The 20,865-nt window shown below is 37.2% G+C and overlaps 1 protein-coding gene across 1 annotated transcript in view; it reads left to right on the top strand.

Moving 5' to 3' along the window:
* UMAD1 (UBAP1-MVB12-associated (UMA) domain containing 1) overlaps window positions 1-20,865 on the top strand; it is a 261,998-nt gene that overhangs the window by 19,195 nt on the left and 221,938 nt on the right. The window contains exon 2 of the mRNA XM_058440621.1: window positions 11,500-11,614. Within this exon, the coding sequence (XP_058296604.1) occupies window positions 11,533-11,614 (82 nt within the window). The 5' untranslated portion in view covers window positions 11,500-11,532. The remainder of the gene's footprint in view (window positions 1-11,499; window positions 11,615-20,865) is intronic.

The raw sequence follows: 20,865 nt of genomic DNA, 5'->3' as shown, positions 1-20,865 counted from the left end.
GGGACGTTTAATTCTGCTGGAGCTGCACCCACAGCTGCCCCTTCCCCCGAGGTGCTCTGTTCCTGGAAGATGGGAGTTTTATCTATAAGCCCCTGACTGGGGCTGCTGCCTTTCTTTCAGAGATGCCCTGCACAGAAAGGAGGAATCTAGAGAGGCAGTCTGGCTACAGCGGCTTTGCTGAGCTGTGGAGGGCTGTGCCCAGTTGGATCTTTCCCGGCATCTTTGTTTACACTGTGAGGGGAAAACGGCCCACTCAAGCCTCAGTAATGGCAGATGCCCTTCCCCCCACCAAGCTCGAGCGTCCCAGGTCAGCTTCAGACTGCTGTGCTGGCAGCGATAATTTCAAGCCAGTGGATCTTAGCTTGCTGAGCTCCATGGGGTTGGGATCCGTTGAGCTAGACCACTTGGCTCCCTGGCTTCAGCCCCCTTTCCAGGGCAGTGAAAGGTTCTGTTTTGCTGGCGTTCTAGGTGCCAGTGGGGTATGAAAAAAAAAAAAAAAAAAACTGCAGCTAGCTCGGTGTCTGCCTAAATGGCCGCCCAGTTTTGTGCTTAAAACCCAGGGCCTGGCGGCATAGGCACCGGTGGGAATCTCCTGGTCTGCGGGTTGCGAAGACCATGGGAAAAGTGTAGCATCTCGACCGGAGTGCACTATTCCTCACGGCACAGTCCCTCAAGGCTTCCCTTGGCTAGGGGAGGGAGTTTCTCAACCTCTTGTGCCTCCTGGGTGAGGCGACACCCCCCCCCACCGTTTCTGCTCGCCCTCCGTGGGCTGCACCCACTGTCTAACCAGTCCCAATGAGATGAGCCGGGTATCTCAGTTGGAAATTCAGAAATCTCCTGCCTTCTGTGTTGATCTCACTGGGAGCTGCAGATGGAGCTGTTGCTATTCGGCCATCTTGCCAGCAACCCCTCTTGATGTATTTTTAAAATGGTTAATGGTGAGTGTTAAAATGTTATGGTGTTTACATTTCATCGAATAAAGTTAAAAGAAAAATATAATGATTTTGTTTCAACATGTAAATATTTATAGTATGCTAGAAACTATGTCCTTTATAATTTTCAATGGAAAGTTTTAGATGTGAACTTAAAAAGTGCAAGAGGGTGCACAATTTTCTCAAAAAAATTCAAAGAAGCATGTGAGTGCTTTGGAAAAACTTTTTTGCCTGTAGCCCAAACTAGAAAATAGATTTCTTATTATAACCCAGCACAGGTACCCAGATGCAAAAGTTTATAAAGCATTAGTTACCATGTATAATGCTCTCAATTTTTTTGCCTTCTCTCCCTCTTCCCCTACTTTTTTTTTCTTTCTATTTTATTCCATTTAAAAAAAAAAAGTCTGGTCTTGACCTGCTAAATTGTTTACTTCCACTCAAGGGTTGGGACTTGCAGTTTGAAGCAAACACCTAAATCTAAGATACAGTTTTTTCTTTCTTTGTTTTTCTTTGTTTTTGTTTCATTTTTTAAAAGTCTGAGCATAAATAAGAGAGGTGGAAGTAAAATTTATGTTAATGCTTCAATTTAATTAATTAGTTTCCAAGCTGTTCTGTGGAGCTGAATAGTGACATCAGTTTAAATGTCTTCCCTTGCTTATCCTCTCAGGCATCTGTATCTCTTCCCCATTACACCAATATCAAAAACTACAAAATAAAAAGCCTAGGTGGGATGGAAAAACAGGGGGAGAGTCTTTATGTAACCCTAATTAGTAGTCTAAGTGATACTAAAGGATAAGTTTTAAAAGAGGATTAAATCATATCTCTACAATGAATCTAAAATCTGTTAAATACTGAACTTGTTAATTAAGGAGAGAACTAGTGAGATACTGCAACTGGTTCAAAAGAGAAATCAAAGCATCATCACACACTGATGGGCAAATAAGGAATGTTAAATTTATAAATGGATGCAAAATTGGTTAGTATCCCTGGGGCAATAACAAATGCATTTTACCAGAAGCATTTTTATGGATAGGAATTACATGCATGACTATCAGTTTTCTACAATTGATCTCCTATTCCTACAGATTTATAAAATAGCCTAGTCAAAACAAGCAAAGGTGGGAATAACCTGAATCGGTGAGCTAGCCAGGAAATCTACTGAATTCTAAAGTGTTAAACAATTTTTCCTTCTACTGATTAGATTTAGGCTATTAATTCCTAACCTAGGTCTAAAACACTTTGCCACCTGAAGGCCAAGTCCAGTTTTAGAGGATTTCTACCATCTGCACAGTATTTGTAAACATCGTGAATTTCTTGCTATTATTTAAAACCTAGATTTTTACATAATAGCTGGATTTCTAGTTTGTCTTGGAAAATCCGATTGAAATGGAATTTACTATTATTTTCTTCTCTTAAGATAAAGTCCCCTACTTCCCTTTTCTTATTCATAATACCACTTTTCCATATCATTTGTGTATATCCCTTCTTTTCTCATTCAAACTTCACCCATCTTAATCCAGTCCTGTTTCACTACAACTGTCTAACTTCTTGACTCCAGGCTCTCCTCAGTCTCTCTAGCATGCCATTTTACACTTAATCTCTCTTAAATAACTTTGCTCAAGACTCCAGACTGCCCAGTAATGTCCAACAAATCCTGTTTTGCCACTCTGAATATGCTGACACTTTCCTGACGCTTCCACCTCTTCAGTAATTTGTTTCTTCCCTTCTTTTGCAGTCTTGATTTCTGTTGCTTATCTACATGGTTCCTTCCTCTAGTGAGGTTAATCTCTTTGCTTTCCTCTATACCCACTATGCTTTTTGTTCATGTTGATCCTTCCTACAGGAAAGGCCTTCCTTCTCTTCTTTGTTTATACACATCAGATGAAGTTAAACTCAAGGCTACCTAGACTGCGAAGCCTAGCAGAGTTCTAATTCACATTGATCTTTCTGGAATGTTTTATGCTGTCTAGTGTTGTTTTAGGTTGTGTATTCTTATCACTCAAGATTAAAGCTACCAAAAGCATGGCCTACCTTCCTATATACTATTTTGGTATCTCTGAGGAGAAATTAGTAAACTTGTTGTCTAAATTTTTATATTTGCATAATCATGCATTTCACTGTACAAAAGGAGGAAGAGTAAACATTGTTCAGGATTTTAATTTTTCAGCACTGTGAAATTTACGTATTTATTGTATTTGGAATAAAATGTGTGTGTATATAGATATATGTATGTACACACACACATTCATACACATATATTTACATTATTCTGTCTATAGACAGTAGCTGCATCAATCACACAGGAATTTTAGTCTATTTGATATATTTACATTAACTAGTAGTCTGTTGAAATTCAAAGGAGATAATCAAATTGAGAAAACCATGTTGCCTAATCCTTTTGTCATGGATAATATTACTTAAAAGGGAAGCCTTGGAGTAATAGGAAAAAAGAAATCTATTCTTGTGCTCTCCTACCTCTGTTCAGAACAATAGGATCTGCCCTGCTAAGCAATCAGGCAGGACCTTTTTTATGCAGTCTGTGTATACCATTAAAAGTCAATGCAGTGTCCTTTTATTTTTTAGTTTTGTGTGATGCATGCAGAAAAGAAACATTTTGCTTTTTATATAAAGACTGTCCCTGTAACACAAAGTGGGTTAAGAGATTTGAGACAGTTTTCCCAATAATTGTGAACTAAAACTTATATATGACATCTAATTGTGTTAATAAATTTTTAAAGAACTTTATTGAGATTTGATCGGTAACACATTGAAAGTATACAATTTGATGAGTTTTGATGTGTGCTTATACCGCTGAAACAATCATTATTGTCAAGATAATGAACATATCCATCAATTCCAAGAGTTTCCTTCTACTCCCTTGTCATCTGTCCGTCCTTTGTTCCCTCTATGTCCCTCCCCTCCCCAGGCAACCTCTGATACACTTTCTTTCACTGTACACGAGTTTGTATTTTTGAGAAGTTTATATAAATTGAATCATATAGTATGAACTTTTATATTGTCTGGCTTCTTTCCATCAGATTTTTTTTCGAGATTGTTGCATGTTGTAACATATATGACTATTTTGTTCTCCTTTTACTACCGAATGGGATGTATATGGCAGTTTTTAAAAATCCATTTGCCTGTTATTGGATATTTGGGTTGTTTCCATTTTTTGGTTATTAAAAAAAAAGTTGTTACAACATTTGTATACAAGTGTGGACGTATGTTTTCATTTCCTAAGGGCTAAGTTATATGGTGGATATATGTTTATGTTTTTAAGAAACTGCCAAACTGTTGTCCAGAGTGGTTGTATCATATTACCCTTCTACCACCTGTGTACAAGAGTTCCAGTTGCTCCATATCTTTGCCCTTTGCCAACACTTGGGAAAGTGTTTTTTTTTGTTTGTTTGTTTTTGTTTTTTGTTTATTTGTTTGTTTTTGTAGAGAGGGTCTCATAGCCCTGTCACCCAGGCTGGAGTGCAGTGGCATGATCTTGGCTCATTGCATCCTTGACATCCTGGTCTCAAGCAATCCTCCCATTTCAGTCTGCCGAGTAGCTGGGACCTAAGGCACACGCCACCACACCTGGCTGATTTTTGTATTTTTTTGTAGTAGAGATGGGGTTTTGCCATGTTGCCCAGACTGGTCACGAGCTCCTGGCCTCAAGTGATCTGCCCACCTCAGCCTCCCAAAGTACTGGGATTACAGATGTGAGCCCCTGTACCTGACCAGGGCAAATCCTTTTAATTTTAAATATTTTAATAGGTATATAATGGTATCTCATTGAGATTCTAATTTACTTTTCCTTATTGACTAATGATATGGGTCATTTTCCATGTGGTGGTTTGCTGTTCATGTATCTTGCTGGGTGAAGTGGCTGTTCATATTTTTTGCCCAGTTTTTATTGAGCTGTTTTTTCATTATTGAGTTTTAAGAGTTCTTTATATATCCTTTGTATACATTATTTATCAAATATGTGATTTCCAGGAATTTTCTCCCATTTTGTGGTTTGGACAGGTGAATTTATTTATTTATTTATTGTTTGAGACGAAGTTTCACTCTTTTTGCCCAGGCTGGAGTGCAATGGTGGGGTGTCAGCTCACTGCAACCTCCGCCTCCCAAGTTCAAGTGATTCTCCTGCCTCTCAGCCTCCTGAGTAGCTGGGATTACAGGCATGCGCCACCACATCCAGCTAATTTTTATATTATTAGTAGAGATGGGGTTTCACCTTGTTGGCTAGGCCAGGTCTCTAACTCCTAACCTCAGGTGATCCACCCGCCTCGGCCCCGCAAAGTGCTGGGATTACAGGCGTCAGCCACTGTGCCTGGCTGAGAGGTGAATTCTTTATCCCCCACCTGTATAGAGGTAGTTCCAGGATCCCTGTGTTTGAGTATTAAGATGCATTATGGGTTGGGTTCTAGCTCAGTTAGGCAAGTTGCCACTAGCTAATAATGGGTTTTTGAGAATAAAATTTGGTATGTTTCCTGTTTATAAATGTAAAATTTGCTCATTGTAGACAATTTTAAAAATATTGAAAACTACAGAGAAGGAAATGAGACTGGAGTATGCTTGAGAATTCCAGGCAGAAGTCCAGCTGTTAAGGCCATGCATATCAGAAGCAAGAGTACTTAGAGCTTACCACATACTAGGCTTGGGGCAGCAGGATTATACAGATCCCCTCCACTTAAATTACTCCTAATTCTGCTAAGGATTGCCTCAGAAATATGATGGGCTGAGGTTGCAGTTTTTTTTTCCCTAAATGTAAGTTCACTGCTACACCTGCAGTTTTGGATCATTGTCTGGCCTATGCACTTAATAAATGTTCATATTATAAAAGTATGAAGTAAGTGAAGGTCTTCATAGATGTTGTACAGTTAGTAAATGTCTTCACAGCATAGAGCTGAGCAAGGCTTGGGAAAGTAGGGATTGACAAAGACAGAAATGGAATTAATCAAATGTATTTGACTAACATTGAGAAATATTATATTAAAGAAAGTCCAACACAGATGTCCTAAGTGTTAAGTGTTTCTAGTCTCTGATGCTTTATTGATGAAAAGCATTCAGTTTTGGTGCCAATAGGATTTGGTTTAAGATTATGCTCTACTCTACTAGCTACGTAAACTTGGACCAATACTTAACCTAGTTTTTTACTTCAATTCTTTTTTGTTTGTTTGACACAGGGTCTTGCTCTGTCACCCAGGCTGCAGTGCAGTGGCTCACTTTCACCCCCGCCTTCTGGGCTCAAGCAGTCCTCCCACCTCAGCCTCCCGATTAGCTGGGACCACAGGTACACACCACCACACCTGGCTAATTTTTTTTTTTTGTAGAGACAGGATTTCGTCATGTTGCTCAGGCTGGTCTCAACTCTTGGGCTCAAGCAATTTGCCTGCCTCATTCTCCCAAAGTGCTGGGATTACAGGTGTAAGCCACCATGCCTGGTCCTACTTTACTTCTTTTACTTACACGATGTGAATAATTGTGTATACCTGTGGGGCTATTGTAAGGATTATTGGAGATAGAGCATACAGTAGTCCCCCCTCTTATCTATGGTTTTGATTTTTACTGTTTCAGTTACTTATGGCAACTAAGTAAAAAAATATATGAGTACAGTACAATAAGATTTTAAGAGAGGGAGAGAGAGGGGGACCACATTCACATAACTTTTATTACTATATATTGTTATAGTTCCATTTTATTATTAGTTATTGCTAATCTCTTACTGTGCCTAATTTATAAATTAAACTTTATCATAGGTGTGTACATACAGTAAATTCTCACTTAACATCATGGATGGGTTCTTAGAAACTGACTTTAAGTGAAACAACATATAATGAAACCAGTTTTACCATAGGCTAATTGATATAAGCAAGAGTTCATTTCTTATGGCATATTTCTGTTCATGAAAACATCAACTCCTAAATAAAGATAAAAACTTTTCTAATGTTAAACATTGAAATGAATGTTAGTGATACATGCATGTAAGAAATATTAATAAAACAAGTAAGATAATTATTTACCCAATTATTCTAGTTAAGTGCTACAGCTGGCCAGAGGCTCTTCTGGCAGCTTAAGCCCTCATGGCCTCAGGAGGAACCAGCTCTGGACAGGACACCACTCTATTGCAGGGCACTCACACACACACCCACACTCACTCAGAGAGGAACCACGTAGACGTGCCAGTCCACCTAATGGACATAGCTTTGGGATGTGGGAGGAAACTGAAGTACTGGGGAGAAAACCCACACAGACGTAGGGAGAATGGGCCAACTCTACACATACATAGACAGTGGCCCCAGCTGGGAATCAAGTTTTTTTTTCTCATCAATATTAAAATGAAGTGACATTACTTGGGGGACCTTTTGTATAGGAAAAAACATACTGTATATAGGGTTTAGTACTATTGTTGGTTTCAGGTGTCTACTCGGGATCTTAGAACATGTCCCCCAGGGATAAGGAGGAGACTATTGTATACAGTATTGTATTGTATATAGGGTCTGACACATTGTAGGAACTCAGTAAATGTTAGTGGCATTTGTAGTTATTCCCCTTTGCCTTTCCAGTTACTAGTCTTAGGCAGGGTAACTAAATCTTGCCGTACCCCTCATAGAGGGGAGATCTAAGAATGGTATTTGCCAGTCCTTTTCTCCACTCTAGGTTAAGGTTTTATACCACTGTGTTTTTGAGTGATATGAAAAGAATATCATGGGATTAAGATAAGCTGATTGCAGATTTTAGTGCTTTAGCATATGTTCTTTTCACGCATGGAGGGGATTACTCAAGATACATGGTTAGACTGACCTTAGGTACCTGGTGGTATAAGTCTTTAGCATCAGCAGCAGTATTGATCATACAAGGGAATCCCAAGACTCTTATTGTAAACTAGGAAGCATGTTTCCACAGAACAACATCTTGAGGTGGACTGTAGTTGGGGAAGGAGTTAAGTTGGTGGTCAGATTGCTGGAGTGATAGACACGAGGGTGACTGATGCCTTTGTAATAATTTTGGAACTGTCTGAAATTATCCAAAGCAAATCTTTGTTGCCATTCTCCGTTCTTTTCTATAGTCTCTGCCTCCTTTGCCTTATTCCTGACCTGTTTTTTTTCCATGCCTACACATTTCTTGACTTCTGGAGCCTAAATTATCCCTGATTCTATAATATATTTGGGATATTATAATGTTCTGATGTTTGGAAGTGACAGATTATAATGTTATGCTTTGCCAGCAAGTCATGCTATATAACAGACTGCTGCAGCCAGTGTGTTTAAATTTGATGTTTTAGGTCATTAAAAATTTTAACGTTTCACTTACTTGTTATAAATTCCATACACAATACTTGGGTTAAAAACAGGTTGTTTGTTTTCTTATACTACACTTGAGTTTAGTCTGGCTTTTATAACAACTTAAACTTTTGGGGTTGGAGAATGACTTATTAAAACTACTTTTGTGATAGCCATGTTTGTTCCATTTCTGACTTGTGGCCAGACATGAAAAGGCATTGGAAATTTGAGTCCTTCTGTTAAAAGGCTGTTATTCATATGTTAGAAGAGGAGCCACTTTCTAAAGGGTCTCTCTATATCCACAAAAGTTCTTGTAGCACTCTAATGGCATGTGGCACAGTGAACAAGGCAAGTCACATGGCCACATCTAACTCCAAGGAGGGAAGAGAAAACTGTCCTATTATGTCTCCATAAAACAGAGCTGGTAAACAGCCCTAACGATTCCGTGGTTCTCATTTGTGTTCACCATGTATTCAGATCTCTCTCTCTACTACTATAGGCAAAGTAACTCACCCCTCCCCAAGGCTGGCTGTCTCATTGCCCCATTCAGTTATAGGATCATGCTCAAAGTTCAGTGCCTCTGGCTGATACACAAGAGTCTGTTCATCATGTTCGGATGTGGTACTCTTGATCTGGAGACTTCATGAACTAAAAAGACAAGTAATCTGCCCCTCCTTTCCCCTTACACACTGGTGGAACTGGTAAGCATAATTGCCAAAACCACTCCCATTTACAAAGGCGAACAAAGAGAGAGATAGAACAGTCAAAAGTGGTAGCAATTCTGCAGTTCCACAGTAGAATTTTGGGGGACCCCTATCTTGGGCCCAAGAATGTTCCTTAATTATGTCCAGATTCTGCTTCCTGGGAGAGGCTCCTCCATCCATTCTCTTCCATGCCATTAGCTTCAACCTCTTGGAATTTTTTCCTTTTCAGTAACTTCCTTGGCTACAACGGAAATGGGCACTGGGCCTCCTTGGGGGCTGAACAGTTTTCTCTGGCAGCTTCTTATCTGTAGAAAATTGGTGTCTAAGGGTTGTTTTAAGCATTCAATAATCATATTCCTCTTTGAATTGAGACCAGATTATTTTTGCAGTACAACTCTCAAAAATTGTGTTGGCTTCTTATCTACTTAACTTCAGTCAGCTTCATGTGTCAATAGCCAGACCTAAAATTTTTGCTAGATATAATTCTTAGATTTCCTGTATTTCTTATCTTTTTCACCTCTGTGCATGCCCCCCTCTTCTCTTTATTTATTTGAGGATATCTTGGCTCCATAAGGCTTCAGTTGGAGACCCACACCCTTAGTCTCTTTTTTCTGAACGATTTTATCCCAAGAGAAAGAATTTACTGAGTGCCACATTAGTCTACACTGAAGTTTTAATATCAGCTATACCCTTTATCTGATCCTTAGCTGAGGCTGAGTTTTAATTAGCTATTGTTCCTTAAAGGCCTTCTCAGTTTTGTTTTTAACTGTTCGAGGTTGAAAAGTAGTTGCCTCTTCCAATTGTGTAAGTCATTTAATTTGAACTCTATTTTCTTACATTTCTGCTTGCAAACCAGTTCTTTTCTGACCTCATTTTTTCCTTGTGGGGGTTTCCCTTTATCTTATTCAGTTACTTTTTTCATTTGATTCCTTGTCTTTTCATCTTTTTCTTTTGCTTTTTCATCTAATCTTGTTTTTCACCAGTTTCAGTAGAGGCCATCTCTCCTTGCTCTCTATAGAGAGTGCCAAACTATTTTCGAACTTTTCTTTTGTATCTATTACTATATCCAGTAAGCACTTTCTTTAAGGATTTTAGAAGCTGTTCCTTTTCTCTTATTAGAATGTTTTCTTCTTCACATGGCTTGTGTTTTTCTTCTCCATTTTGAATTCCCTTTTTAAAAGTGAAATCTGCCAGATATGGTTTCTAGCAACAAATAGATTCCTTTTACCATTCACTTATGTTGGGGTTCATATCCTTCTCTGCTCTACAGCTCAGGTCAGGCCAACCAGCACAAATCCCAGTATAATTTTCAGTTGCTGGAAGGCTTTCCCTCAGATTAAATCTTCACCCTCCCTTCTTGGTTTTCTGCTATGGGTGAAATAGATGACAATGAAAACTTAGAGCACTTGCTGCCACCAGGATTATTCTTTGCTTTCTCTTTTATTTTTTTGGCTTGTAAGGAACCGTCCTCAGAATCCTATGGGTCCTTGCAAGTACCCTTCAACTTTCTCCCCAGTTGTTTTCTAGAAATTGTTGGCATACTTGAATGTATAACAATGGGAATAGTAGCAAAAGAGGGTTGTGTATGTGTGCTTGTATTTGTGTGCATGTGAGCATGTGTGTATTGGGGATGGTCACAATAATCTCACCAACACAAGGATCTGCACTGATGGGAATTTAAAGTTGGCTGCAATTTTATAATGGGTACTGATAGGGTTTGGTTCTTTGTCCCCACCCAAATCTCACTTTGAAGTGTATTAATGCCCATGTGTCAAGGGCAGGACCAGGTGGAGATAATTGAATCATGGGAGCCATTTCATGTTGTTCTGGTGATAGTGAGTGAGTTCTTATGAGATCTGATGGTTTTATAAGGGGCTTGGCACTCATTCTCTCCCTGTCGTCCTGTGAAGAGGTACCTTCCCCTATGCTTTTAAGTTTCCTGAGGTCTCCCCAGCCACGCGAAACTGTGAGTCAATTAAATCTCCTTTCTTTATAAATCACTCAGTCGAAGATATTTCTTCATAACAGTGTGAGAATAGACTAATACAGGTACAGTGTTTGAGTGTCTAAATTAGGTAACCATCAGTAGGGGATGTTTGAAATGTTTTCTTTTTTTTCCGGTGGCCTTAGTTTTACATGAGTTACAACAGTAGTTGTAACATGACAACTTGCTAACATGATAACATGTAACGGTAGTTACAACATGACAAGAAACCTGGACAGGTTTTTTTTTTTTTTTCCTATTACCCAAACCAGTGTCTGTTTTATGGTTAGCAAGATACTTCCAGATTCTCGTGTTATCTGTTGATTTGAGTTTTGTATGTAGGGATTTCCTGGGTTATTTTCTGAATCTTCAGAAATTGAGAGAGGTTGCACTGTGAGCTTCAAGGGATACAGAAGTTTAAATTGGAAGATCATTTTCTAGCTTTGTCGGCTGACAGCTAGAGAAGGCTCATGGTTTTACGTCTGGCCATAGAATTCCTAAGAGTAACTATTGTTATATCCTTATGCTTAACTTTTTGCTAAAAAGGGTAAGAGTTTTACAGTTGCATGTGAATTTGACATTGTGTAATGTTTCTATTTCAGGTAGCAGCAGCAGCAGCAGCAGCAGCAGCAGCAATGTTTCACTTCTTCAGAAAGCCTCCGGAATCTAAAAAGCCCTCAGTACCAGAGACAGAAGCAGATGGATTCGTCCTTTTAGGTGAGTCTTTTTAAGAAACAAAATAATTAGATGAATTATGTTTTCTTTAAAAAATTACTTGAAAATTATATGATTGATTTTAAATTATTTCTTATAATTTCAGAATTAATTTGTGTTTAATTTTTAAAAAGTAAAATCTGTAAAGATAAAGGTCATCAATTACTTGGAATAGTGTCATCAAGTGAGACTTTTCTTAACATGTTGGTTTGGCTGTGTTCTCCAAGTTAAATCCGTAAAATCACTTCTTTTTTTCCCTTTTTTTTACCTGTGGAAAATCTAAAGTCTTCAAGAATCCTTGATGAATTCAAGTTCTGTCTCATAAATAGTAACTAACCTTGTTTCATAAATTAGCATCTGAAATTAAATTAGGCATCCAATAAATATTTGCTGAATGAAGTAGACTTTAAAATCTAAATATGTTAAATAGTGTTTCCTATTTAAGACTATTTTCTATTATAAAATTAATACCTGCAAATTTTAAAGATTTTAGTGTCTTTAAAAAATATTTCTTACAATTAAATACAATATTCTTCACCAGGAGAATTCTGAAAAGTAAAATTTCCTCCATGTCATGTCACATTTCTTCCCCTGAGGAAAAGTTTTGCACAACATCTTTGTATGCTCTTCCCAGAAATTCTCTTTCCAAATTATGGCGTGGGGTATAACCAGTGTTTCCTTGTGGTTCTCATCCTTTTCCATGCTGGACCTCTTCCCACCAAATTCCTGCTCCTTCTCTGAGATGATTTGCGTTAGCTCATATGGTCTTCACTCCCTGGAATGTTTATCTGGGTCTCCTTTTCCGGATACTGGTTTCCTACCTCTTATTTCCTTTATCTTGGCCCCGTCAGACTGGCATCTGCTAGCATCAGCCAGTGCTCTGTAGGCTTTGAGAAATAAGGGATGTTTCCCTTAGATTTAAGGGTAATCTCTGGGAGACCAGAATACAGTTTTTCTCCTGGATAAACTTTACTATAGAATTTTCCATCGTTTCTACAGCCATGTTCTGGCAGGCCTGTTGTTTTTGAGAACCTGTCTTGTGTGTCCAGGGACAGGGACAGTAGCTGGGAGGTTGCTCAGAACTGTTTTCTTCAGACCAGATCCCTTATACCTGAGGTAAAATAGTGGGGCTTAGTCTTTGACCAGGGCTAATGATTTTTCTGGGCAGCCTCCTGACTAGGATAAGGTGGGGTGCAGTGGACTTAATTGCTAATCTGACCCTTCTTTCTTAGTGTGTCAGGAATTTATGCCTTGGCTTCCAAGTCAGAACTGACTCTGTTAACTCTGATTTTGGTTCCTTGAAAGCTGCCAGTGTTACTTTTTTCACACTTCTTGAATTAGCCTCCCTAACAGAAAACTTCAGGGGTACATCAGGCCTCCTGTGAAGTTTCTCTTTTTCAGGAGTTTCACAATAAATTCTTCTCTCAGAATTTTTTCCAAAAAACTCTTGTTTTCTACTCTGTTGTATATTCCTGATTTTAAAATACCTCTGAAGTCTTAACAAATATACAGGGAGCTCTGCTTTTTTCTGTTGTTTTTATTATGTACATATTTAAAAAAATTTTAAATTATTTTTAAATAAAATAGAGATGGGGTCTTGCCATGTTGCCTTGGTTGGTCTTGAACTCCCGGCCTCAAGCAATCTTCCTGCCTAGGCCTCCCAAAGTGTTGGGATTACAGGCATGAGCCACCACGTCCAGCCTCTTTTCTGTTGTCTTTATGATTAGAAATTGACATTATTCTTTTTGTTATCAAATAGCCATTTAAAGGATGTAAGTTGGGTGTACTGGCATCTTTGAAAGCACATAGAATTCCTAATGCTGGACCTTAAACTTCTTATTCATGTACTTTATCCCTACTTCTCTGCCACTTTGTAGGATTTCTGAGACAAATTTTAACCACCACTGCAGTGGCTCCTGGTGCTGCTAAGATCTCCTCCAATTTCTGGTAGCATGTAGTCCTGATGAGACATTCCATTGCATGTCTTGTAGCTATCTCAGTAGAAGCCCGGTTTCCAGGGCCTTCTGCTTCAGAATATTATCTACTATGGATCTCCTTTCCCTTTCCAGGAAAGACTAGTTTAAGAAGTAGTCTTTCTTTAACTGAGCCTCAGAAGGCACACAAACTTCCAAATTTCGTATTTTAAGAAGGAATTTCCGGGACCTAATTACTCTAATATGCTCTCAGTACCAGCTGCTCCATCTGAGGGAGTTTTCCCAGGACCATCTTGGACTAGCATGATTGGTGTCATACCCAACACCGTATGTCTAGCAGTTGAACAGTCATGGTGAAGAATCACTTCCGTCATAGTCCCAGGATAGCAGTTTAATTTGCAGTGCAGCTGGTGCTGTACCTCGTTCAAATGACCCAAACAAGACAGGTCCCCCAGATATTGGCTGAGGCCTCTTTGCCCTTCAGCTCCTCTGTCTGCTGACGCTTGTCTCTGTTTAGCCTCATTTCCCCCCAGGTGCAAAGCTCCACCCCTTCACCATTTTCATAAAATCCTCTGTACTTAGTCTTCTGTGGGTACCATTACTCTCCTGAAGTTTTGATGGTATCAGTCAGCATCATCTCTCAGCTCTTACTTCCTCTGTCTTCTTTCTCTTTTCATCACCCACACCCTCTTCCTTCTTCCGCAGAAGCATCTCAGAGGCTCTACAGTGACATGCTGTTAAAAGTGCTGACCCTGGGTCAGACCCTTTGGGTTGGCTTCGTGGCTCCATGACTTACTCTGTACCCTTGGCAAGTTAGTTACCCTTCCCAGTACCACTTAGCATATCTAGGAAATGAGCACGATATCAGTACCTATCCCATGAAGTTATTGAGGGGATTAAATGAGTTCATGTGTGTAAAATGCTTAGAACAACCCTGTGAGTGAGGTAGTACTATTATATCACCATAAACAGGCTAGGATTTAATGTTTCCAAGTTTCTCCAGCTAGTATGTAGCAGATCTGGAATTAGCCCAGGCAATCTGACTTCAGAGCCATCCTCTAAACCACTAAACTATCCATCTCCTTGTAAAAAAGTTTTATCATCAGTTTTAATTCTAAGACATTATTGACATCCTAACCTCTTTGTTTTTTAAAAAAAAAGTTGTATTCTCTACAATTGAAAAGAGAAAGTGCTGTTTTTTATTTGTTTTAATAAAAGAAAGTTGGTTGTTGTATTACTGTTCATAAAGTTTGGCTTTTATTTTGGCTAATCCAAACTTTTTACTATTTAATAGTTTAAATATTTTTAAAATATTTTAAAATATTTCAGAAAACTCCTTGAAGTTGAAATTGGAAGTTGATATATATGGTTTAATTAGTGAAAACATCCTTCATTGGTGAAGAACTTAACTGAATTGACAGATAAAGATCCTGACAGATTATTAGGAATATATTTAATTGTCTTTAAAGTTATAGTTAATTATATGGTAAACTCTTTTTTAAAAAATGGATTTGCTCTGCTAGGTTTCTCTTTTTATCATATCATTCTGTACTGACATATATAATATCTACTTTAGTCTCAGAGCATATTGTATAAAATATTCTGGAAAAAGTCAAGTAGGTCAGATGGTAAATAGAAAATACTTTTAATGCTTTTATTAACATGGACACATACTTGCACACATCTATTTTGTTTTAAATTTTTTATTTTTAATCATTATGGGTACATAATAGTTGTATATATTTACAGGGTACATGTGATGTTTTGACACAGGCTTATAATGTGTAGTGATCAAATCAGGGTAATTAGGATATCTTCACTTCAAGCAATTATTTCTTTGTGTTAGCAACATTCAATTTCCACTCTTTTAGTTATTTAAAAATATACAATAAATTATTGTTAACTATAGTCACCCTATTGTGCTACCAAATACTAGATCTTATTCCTTCTACCTAATGGTATTTTTGTACCCATTATCCATCCCCATTTTATTTCCCTCTTTCTGCTACCCTTCCTAGCCTTTGGTAACCATCATTCTATTCTCCATCTCCATGAGTTCAATTTAAAAAAAACTGAGCTCCCACATATGAGTGAGAACACGTGAAATTTGTCTTTTTGTGCCTGGTTTATTTCACTTAACATGATCTCCTCTAGTACCATCTATGTTGTTGCAAAGGACAGGATTTCATTCTTTTTTTATGGCTAAATAGTATTCCATTGTGTATATGTACCACATTTTCTTTATCTATTCATCTGTTGATGGAGACACTTAGGTTGATTCTGTATGTTGGCTATTGTGAATAGTACTGCAATAAACATGGGAATATGGACGTCTCTTTGATATGCTGATTTCTTCTTTTGGGTATGTACCCAGCAGTAGAATTGCTGTATCATATAGTAGTTCTGTTTTCAGTTTTTTGAGGAATCTCCATACTGGTCTTCATAGTGGCTGTACTAATTTACATTCCTGCCACCAGGATATGAGGTCCCTTTTCTACACCTCCTTGCCAGCATTTGTTATTGCTTATCTTTTGGATTAAAGCCATTTTAACTGGGTTGAGATGATATCTCATTTTTATTTTGATTTGCATTTCTCTGATGATCAACAATATTGAACTTTTTTTAATATACCTATTGGTCATTTTGTATGTCTTGAGAAATATCTATTCAGATATATATAAATATATATATTTACATATTATTTAATATATATTTAATTTTATATAATAAATATATATTTATATATTTAATTTATAGATAAATATATATAGATAAAAAAATATATATTTTTAAGAGACAATAACTCACTATGTTACTCAGGCTACTTTCAAACTCTTAGGCTCAAGCCGTCTTCCTGCCTCTGCCTCCCAAAGTGCTGGGATTACAGGCATGAGCTGCTATGCCTGGCCTGCCCATTTTAAAATTGGATTATTTTATTTTTTCCTGTTGAGTTGTTTGAGTTCCTTATATATACTGATTATTAATCCATTGTCAGATGACTAGTTTGCAAATATTTTCTGCCATTCTATGGGTTGTCTCTTCACTGTTGAGTAATCATTTCCTTTGTTGTGCAGAAGCCTTTTAACTTGATGTAATCTCATTTTTCCATTTTTGCTTTGGTTGCCTGTGCTTGTGGGGTATTACTCAAGAAATCTTTGTTCAGATTACTGTCCTGTAGCGTTTGCCCAATGCTTTCTTCTAGTAGTTTCATAGTTTCAGGTCTTACATTTAAGTGTTTTATCCATTTTGATTTGATTTTTGCATGTGGCAAGAGATAGGGGTCTAGTTTTATTCTTCTGCATATAGATATCCAGTTTTCCCAGCACCACTGATTCAAGACTTCCTTTTCCCAGTCTATGTCCTTGGCACCTTTGTTGAAAATGAGTTCATTGTAAATGTGTGAATTTATTCATGGGTTCTGTATTTAGTTCCATTGGTCCATGTGTCTGTTTTTATGCTGGTACTGTGCTATTTTAGTTACTATAGCTTTTTAGTATAATTTGAAGTCAGGTAGTGTGATTCATCTAATTTTGTTTTTTTTTTGCTTAGAACAGTTTTGGCTTCTCTGGGTCTTTTGTGATTCTATATGTTAGGATTATTTTTTCCATTTCTGTGAAGAATGTCTTTGGTATTTTGATAGTGATTGCATTGAATCTGTAGATTGTTTTGGGTAGTACAGACATTTTAACAATACTGATTCTTCCAATCCATAAATATGGAATATCTTTCCATTTTTTTATGTGTGTTCTCCTTGGTTTCTTTCATCAGTATTTTATGATTTTTATTTTAGAGATCTTTCACTTTGATTATATTTATTCCTAAGTATTTTATTTTACTGGTAGCTTTATAAATGGGATTACTTTCTTGGTTTCTTTTTCAAATTGTTTGCTGTTGGCATATAAAAATGCTGTTGATTTTGTATCCTGTAACCTTACTGAATTTATTTATTAGTTCTGATAGTTTTTTTAGTTGCATACACATATATTGTGATTAGCATATATTCACATAACTTTTTTTGTGGCTTCGTGTGCAATAGGTACATTACAGAAAAATAAATATATTTTGTTGGTTTGTGTGTTTGTTGATGTCTAAATGATACAACTAAGTAAAGACTTATAAACATGATTATATTTGTAGCAACAAGTTTTTATCAATATGGACACTACAGAATTTGTTAGATTATCTCCTTATGTGGCCTTTATAACCCATTTCTAGAAAGGTCAGAGTAAATTATGTTGTTTAAGCTATAAATTATCTATTTTTTTCCACTTGAGAATACCTTTTCCCCTAGGCAAGCATTTCTGCTTAACACAAATAGGTTTTAGGTCACAATTATTAGATGGCATTGCAGAGTTGATGGAATCAACACATCATGACTTGAAATTCAGGTCTGAGCAGAGTCTAGACACTTGTTTTGGTAATAGGAATATCTGGGCTGTTCATATACAGTTAGCTCACATTTGGACGGAAAACCTTTCTCCCCATTAAGATTTCCAAAGCTTTTAGCCTTTGTAAAATGTCTAGTGTGCTGAATAAGAATAAGGGAAAAAAATTCTTGTAGAAAAACATCCTTTCCCTTGTAACCAGTTCCTATTCACGTAAGAAGGTAATAGCTATTCCTTCATTCAGTAATGAAGTTGAAGTAATCCTCCAGGGTACTCATTTTACACAAAAACAAATTGCAGTTTTCATTTGCATCACTGGGTGGCGATTTTTCATAGCCTTATACTACTATTTAAAAATCCAGCAAGCACAGCACTATTCGTAATTACCAGGGTTTTCTTCTGTTATGACATGTTTAATTGTACTTTTAAGACATTATCTTTAAGTTGATTACAAATTTACTAGTGTAGTGGCAAGCTCATAGTAATTTTAAGTTAGGAAAAGGGATATTGCATAAATGTTAGGATATAATTCCTTCCAAAACTAAGACAAAAGCATGAATTAGCTTATTATGTTATAGCAAAAAGAAGGAAAAATAACAACAAAAAATAATAGGATATAAATGAAGAGGAACAATTTAGGTATTGTTGTTGGTTCACTAATATTGTTGACCAAATATTGAATATAACTTTGAAGCAGGCAGAATGAAATTGGGCAAACACTATTGTAGAGATTAAAGGAATTGGGTTACAGTACAACTGAAATGCATCATGGTTTTCAGAATATGCAGGTGCTTCTTAAAGTAGGGCATAAGAACTTCTAGTTTCCATTAAGCTAATTATTTTGTAACACTTGCTGAATTTAGAACCAGAATTTAATAATTCACAGCAGCTTGGATTTCACCTTTTAAAATACTTAAAACATATTGAAATATGTAATTTAGTCTTACCTTCTGTTTTCCAGTCTAAATGATCAGATATTGATAAGAAGTGAGTTATTTTTAAGATTATCTCCTACTGAATTCCTTATTCTGGGAACCAAACCACATATACATACTTCAGTTAAACTATCATATTTTTATATGGAACTTTTAAAGGTAGTCTCTTCATCGCTGTGTTGTTTCCTTTATTTAAAAGTGGAAATTTAGCTGTGTACATAAAAATTTACATTCTAAGGAATGAGGGACAGTAAGTCACTTTGATTCTGTCTAGGGCTGAAGGCTTTAATTAAAACAGTGACAAAAACTAAACAGGTTTTCAACATGTGCTTCCTATTTTTATTCACTTTTCTTACAAAAAATGTATACCAGATCTTTAAAAAATTAGTGTTTATGGATTAAAAAGCAACTTACTGTATCGCTGTCTCCTTACCCACATATCGCGATATCCAGAAAAACTCGATTTACATTTAATTTACTTAGCAATTTGTGTGTTTTTACTTTTGACCTTTAAATTGTAAAGCAAGTATGCCAGGATTTTTCAGCTAACTTCATTATGTAGATGCTTGTTTTTCTATTAAGAAATGTGGAGTTGTGTGTCTAATGGATAGAATTAACAGTATTTTCAGTCACTGTTATCTGATTCTGGTTTACCTGTTAATCTAGCAGCGTTTCAGTTTCAGTTTTTCAGAGGTGAAAAAGTTAGGTTAGTCCGTCCCCGTGTGGGGTGCACCACCCTTCCTTAACTCCTTGAATGTACAGTGAAAGGCAATTGCATGAAGGAAGAGGAGAGGTGCCAACTGTACTCAGAGGCAGAACTGAGCCTTCTGTTTGGCACAATTAATTGTGGGAAAGTTGTTCATTTTTTTCGGGGACTCAGTGGATTTAGTTGACTCAAATGTAAATTAGGGATCTATCTCTAACTCTGTGATTTTAACCCTTCTGTGCATTGGGGGATACTTAGAAAAAAATACTGGTGCTGGGACCCATTCCTAGATTCTGATTAAAAGGTCCTGGGATTAGGCCCAGGAATTGATTTTTTCCCCCCAGAGTTCTCCAGATGATTCTAGAGTTCTTGAAAGGCTGAGAAGCACTACAGTTCACTCTCTAATAATTGTCCATCATCAAATAATGTGTTGAGACACTTTGAAACAGACTTCATAAAATATAAAGTTACAGTTTCTTTTTTAGTTGAGCCATAAACAAAAAGCAAATAAAACCACAGAATTTCTGGGTAATTACATTTCCTTCAATGTATTAAATCATTAAATAGAAAGAGAGTAGAAAGCTTCATACATAATCCTATGAAATGAAATTTGTTTTCTTTTCCTTTTTTTTTTTTTTTTAGACGGAGTTTTTGCTCTTGTTGCCCAGGCTGGAGTGCAATGGCGCGGTCTCTGTTCACTGCAGTCTCCGCCTCCTGGGTTCAAGTGATTCTCCTGCCTCAGCCTCCCAAGTAGCTGGGATTACAGGCACACACCACCACGCCTGCCTAATTTTTGTATTTTGAGTAGAGACAGGGTTTCACCATGTTGGCCAGGCCGGTCTGAAACTCCTGACCTCAGGTGGTCCGCCTGCCTTGGCCTCCCAAACTGCTGGGATTATAGGCGTGAGCCACTGCTTCCAGCTGAAATTCATTTTCTATGAGTAATATACAGTTTTCCCTTGGTATCTGTGGGAAATTGGTTCCAAGACCCCTGCTCATACCAAAATCCATGGATGCTCAACCCTCTGATATAAAAGAGTATAGTTTTTGCATATGACCTACATACATCCTCCCATATACTTTAAATCATCCCTAGAGTACTTAAAATACCTAATGCAATGTAAATGCTATGTAAACAGTTGTTTTACTGTGTTGTTTGAGGAATAATGACAAGAAAAGAAGCCTGTACATGTTTAGCACAGATGCAATTTTTTTTTTTTTTTTTGAGACAGTGTCTCACTCCATCACCCAGGCTGGTGGCAGTGGCACAATCTTGGCTCACTCCAACCTCTGC

The sequence above is a fragment of the Hylobates moloch genome, unplaced genomic scaffold (genome assembly GCF_009828535.3).
Source record: "Hylobates moloch isolate HMO894 unplaced genomic scaffold, HMol_V3 SCAFFOLD_1, whole genome shotgun sequence".
Lineage (NCBI taxonomy): Eukaryota > Metazoa > Chordata > Mammalia > Primates > Hylobatidae > Hylobates > Hylobates moloch.
This window is presented reverse-complemented; position numbering and strand designations above follow the sequence as displayed.